This window comes from Physeter macrocephalus, chromosome 7 (assembly GCF_002837175.3).
Source record: "Physeter macrocephalus isolate SW-GA chromosome 7, ASM283717v5, whole genome shotgun sequence".
Lineage (NCBI taxonomy): Eukaryota > Metazoa > Chordata > Mammalia > Artiodactyla > Physeteridae > Physeter > Physeter macrocephalus.
In genome coordinates, this window is record NC_041220.1 from 72,599,357 (window position 1) to 72,604,001 (window position 4,645).

A 4,645-nucleotide genomic window follows, 5' to 3' on the forward strand; every position below is an offset into this window, starting at 1 on the left:
TTACCCCCCATAATCGCATGAACCAATTCCTCAAAATAAATCTCTCTCTCTCTCTCTCTCTCTCTCTCTCTCTCTCTCTCTCTCTCTCTCTCACTCCCCACACCTCCCTCCCCACCGTACACACACACACACACACACACACACACATACACACACACACGCATGCACAAACAGAATACATCTACGTTTATATAGATAGAGATATCCTACTGTTTCTGTATATATGTATATATATAGAGAGAGATTATGAGCAATATTATATATATATTTATTTGCATATATTTATATATATACTGTTTCTGTTTCTCACTTTTACTAACACAATCTCTATAGATTGGCTTATTCTGAATATTTCATATAAATGAAATCATACAATATGTAATCCTTTGTGACTGGCTTCTTTCACTTAGCATAATGTTTTCAAGGTTGTAGCGGATATCAGTACTTCATTTCTTTTTATTGCTGAAGAGTACTCCACTGTATGGATATACCACATTGTATTTAACCATTCATCAGTTGAGGGACACATTTTAGCTGTTATAAATAAATAATGTTTTTTTGGGGGTGCGCAGGCCTCTACTGTCGCGGCCTCTCTTGTTGCGGAGCACAGGCTGCAGACGCGCAGGCTCAGTAGTTGTGGCTCACGGGCCCAGCCGCTCCGCGGCACGTGGGATCCTCCCGGACCGGGGCACGAACCCGTGTCCCCTGCATCGGCAGGCGGACTCTCAACCACTGCGCCACCAGGGAAGCCCCATAAACAAGTTTTTATGTGGACATACGTTTTCATTTCTCTTGGGTATAAATCTAGGAGTGGAGTTGCTGGGTCATATAGTAACTATTTTTAACCATTCAAGGAACTGCCAGATTTCTCCTTTACTTCTTAAGTGGCTACTGGTCATCATACAGTTCTTCTATTGACCACATTTGAAAGATTCTGCTCTACAATGAGTATATCAGATGGATCGGTCTGTTGACTGCAATTTTCTGTTGAATTTAGGTCTTTTCTACCCTGCCCCTCCACCCCATCATTCCTAGACTAGAGTACTAGAGTTTTCCCCTATTTTCAGAAACAGGCACTGTTCTAAGAACTCTGGATGTATTCCCCCATCTATCATACAGTGGGTGTAATAAGAGTCTTCCAAGGACCTTTATCAAGAGAGCTGATTTGAGAGTCCAGTGTTGACCTGGACAAGCTTCAAACCAACACCCAGCTCTTCAGGGCCTGTGTCATGCCCTCATTCTTTGGGTTCCCTTGCCCACCATCCCCTATGTAAGATGGTAACAGTCCCAGAGTGCCCACTCCTGTCTGCTCTCAGAGTTACCACTGGGTGTGGCTCCCCTCATTACAATTCTTATAGAAGATGAAGGGTGTGAGAGGAGAAAACAATAGGAGGAATCTGGAAACTCACACTTTCTCTCTGCTTATCCAGTTATTCCCATAGCTAAATGTGGTGTTTATTCCACCTTATATTGCTCTTGTCAACACAGGATCCCTGGGGTCTTAATAAATGGGTGACCCTAACACCATGAGGGCAGAAACCCATGGCAGAGGAATGCAGAGACCGTTTCAACTTAACAGCAGGAACCTCCCTTCCTGGGTCTGATCTCTGTGCTCAAGGCTCAGGTTACCCAGAATACTGAGTTGCTTCTATCAAGATACAGCTATCATTTATTAATCACTTACTGTGTGCCAGCCACCATGTTAAATTCTTCAAAGGGTATTAATGCCTATAATCCTCACATAGCTAAGCTATCTGCTATGATTATCCCCATTTTAAAATGAGGATGGAAATGCACAGAAGGGACAAGTAACTTGCCTAAGGCCATACGGCTAGTAAGAAAAACAACATCCCGGGAGGCTTGTTTCCTGCTAAGCACTGCTGCAAACAGTATGTATTAACTCGCCCTCCGGCGACCCCAGGCGGAGGTCAATGCTACTATATATTATCCCCACTTGACAGATGAGAACACACGGTATGGAGGAGCTAGATAACTTGCCCAGAGAGTAGGTGGAGGAACCAAGACTCAACCAAACCTGTCGGACTCCAGAAGCCTTGCCCTTAACCATTCTGTGGTACCACGAGACGCCAAGGTCCTGATTCTCCCCCTCCCTCTGTTTGCAGGCCTTTGAATTAATTTATTTATTTTTAAGGTCAGCCAAATGATGGAGAGCTGAGGCTAGAGCAGTCAGGGCGGTTTGAGAGAGACATCAACTGCTACTCCTCCTTTAGGGAAATTTCCATGGTAAAAATAAATAGCTACTAATTATTGATCACCTACTACGTGCCAGGCACTGTACTAAGCAGTTTACGTATAGTATCTTAGTTAATTCTCATAACGCCCCTATGAAGCAGGCATTCCTGTTCCCCTTTCACAGGTAAGAAAACTGTAAATCAGAGAGAGTAAGTGGCTTGGATTCTAACACCAAAGCCCAAGTTCATTCCAGTTTACTCCACTCCATTGCCTCTCTTTACAGATTCCACAAAACCACTGAGAAGCCAAGAAGATCTGAGCTGCCACTTCCCCCACCGGCTCCCACCCCATACTCACCGATGGCACCCAGGGTGACGAGCGGGTTCTGCCGAGGGCTGATGTTCTTGTCATAGGGCCGGTTTCCATACATGTGGGCGACACTGTTGACCAGCCAGGTGACATTGAGTGAGATGGTGTAGCGGAGGATGGAGGCCAGGAAGTAGGAATTCCACAGACTCTCTCCCCAGATGCACCAGGGCACCAGCGTGGGGACCATGAAGCACATGAGCACCACGGTGATCTTGTAGTACCTGGAAGGCAGGATGTCATGCTATCACTGGGCACCTGTTGGTGGTGGCGGGGATAGGCGAGCAAGCTACAGGGAAAGGCAGCAATGGTGCTGACGCCTTCAGCTCTTGTACCCTGGTGTGTGTCACTCTGTATGGGGGTCACGAACCCAGACACCTACAAGGGCTAGGCAGGTAAAACAAATTTGAGAATTAGGACAGGCAGAAGCTAAAGGAAGTGGAAGGACCCGCAGCAGACCTCAGAATTTCAATATAAAATCATGAAACCCATGTATCTTAAAGCTGCATTTGTCCTCCAAGCCGCAGTTGAACAGCTTTTGTTTCTTTCATCAGTCAGTCAACCTGACGATCAGGTTTTTCTCAATAATTTCAAGAAATATCCTGTATTCCTTGAATAATTTTCAGGCACATGATTCTGTACTAACTTAGCTTGGTAAAAGGTAAACAACCCCTTCCCTAAAATGTTCTCTGTCCATCTGAGATTACATTCCAAACCAGCTAAAAATAAACTAAGTCTAGGAACAGGCACAGCCACATAAGAAGTAAAAATTAAAAAGAAACCATCAATAGTTGGATTGCTGGGTCTGTTCATCCAGCAAATGTTCCCTGAGTACCTCCTGTAGGCCAGGCCCTGAGTACTAGTGGTCCAAAGACCAATTTGACACAGTCTCTGCCCCAGGCCCCAGTCGGGTGAAACCTCCAGCTGTGTAGGACCAGCTCTAAGTAGGGACAGGAAAGGGGCTCTGAAATGAAAATGTGCAAAGCTGCCCATTCATAGCTGATTCCTCCCTGAGCTGCCTTCAACTGACCAAGCTTCCGGGAGGCCTCTGTTAAGATGCACATGTATGAACTGGGAGGGGGCACAGCGTGAGGAAATGAGACTAGGGAGGTGGAAGGCTTTGGCCTTGAGTCCAGCTCTGATTCTGGATGCAAAACAAGCCTCTTTTTATTCTTTCACTCTCCTCTTGTTCACAACTAGATGGTTCCCCAAAGAAGAGCATGAGGCAAGGGCTTGTATGTGGGTAGTTTATTGGGGAAAGTGAGCTCAGGTAACAGGAATAGGCAGCTGGGAAGTGGAAAATGAAAGGAGGGAAAGTCAAGATGGGGGTGCCCACTGCTACAGGCAACTGAACTTGGACCTTGATGGGACACATTATACCTCAGAATTATTCTCTCAAGGAATGAAAGAAGGCACTGTTTTCCCATTGGCTGCAACTCTTCCTTGGTCAAAGGGTCCCCATGGGATGTCAGCTCTCTTACACTTCCAAGTTTGCTTGTGTCAGAATGGCTGAGTGTGGTCCACGGGCATCTCAAGTGATGGTGGCAGAGAAGCCAGGGCAGGAAGTAAGAAATAAGCAGTACAGCTGAGCAAGGTGCCATTGGGTTACACCTGTGCCACCAGGTGGCTGCAGGAACAGCTGGAGTGAAAAGGTGGGCTGAGAGTACCAGGTGTGCATGAGAGGTGTCCAACACAGGCAGTAAGTATAATACCTCCTGGGGTTCTTGCGAGGATCAAATACTAATAACTAATGCATACTATGCGCTTACTATGTGTCATGGCTATTCCGAAACCTGTCCATGTACTGGCTCATTTAATGCTAACAAAAACTTTAGGAGGAGGGGACCATTAATATCCTCATTTTACAGATGGGGAAACTGAGCACTGGAAAGGTTATGTAGATGGGCCAAGGTTACAAGACTAATAAGTAGTAGGACCAAGATTCAAATCCAGGGCTTCCCTGGTGGCGCAGTGGTTGAGAATCCGCCTGCCGATGCAGGGGAGACAGGTTCGTGCCCTGGTCCGGGAGGATCCCACGTGCCGCGGAGCGGCTGGGCCCGTGAGCCATGGCCGCTGAGCCTGTGCG

At 46.5% G+C, this 4,645-nt stretch overlaps 1 protein-coding gene across 1 annotated transcript in view; it reads right to left on the reverse strand.

Annotated features, from left to right (window-relative positions):
• Positions 1–4,645, reverse strand: part of SCD5 (stearoyl-CoA desaturase 5) — a 154,476-nt gene that overhangs the window by 2,803 nt on the left and 147,028 nt on the right. Inside the window, exon 4 of the mRNA XM_024115413.3 lies at positions 2,551–2,783. Coding sequence (XP_023971181.1) covers positions 2,551–2,783 — 233 coding nt within the window. The remainder of the gene's footprint in view (positions 1–2,550; positions 2,784–4,645) is intronic.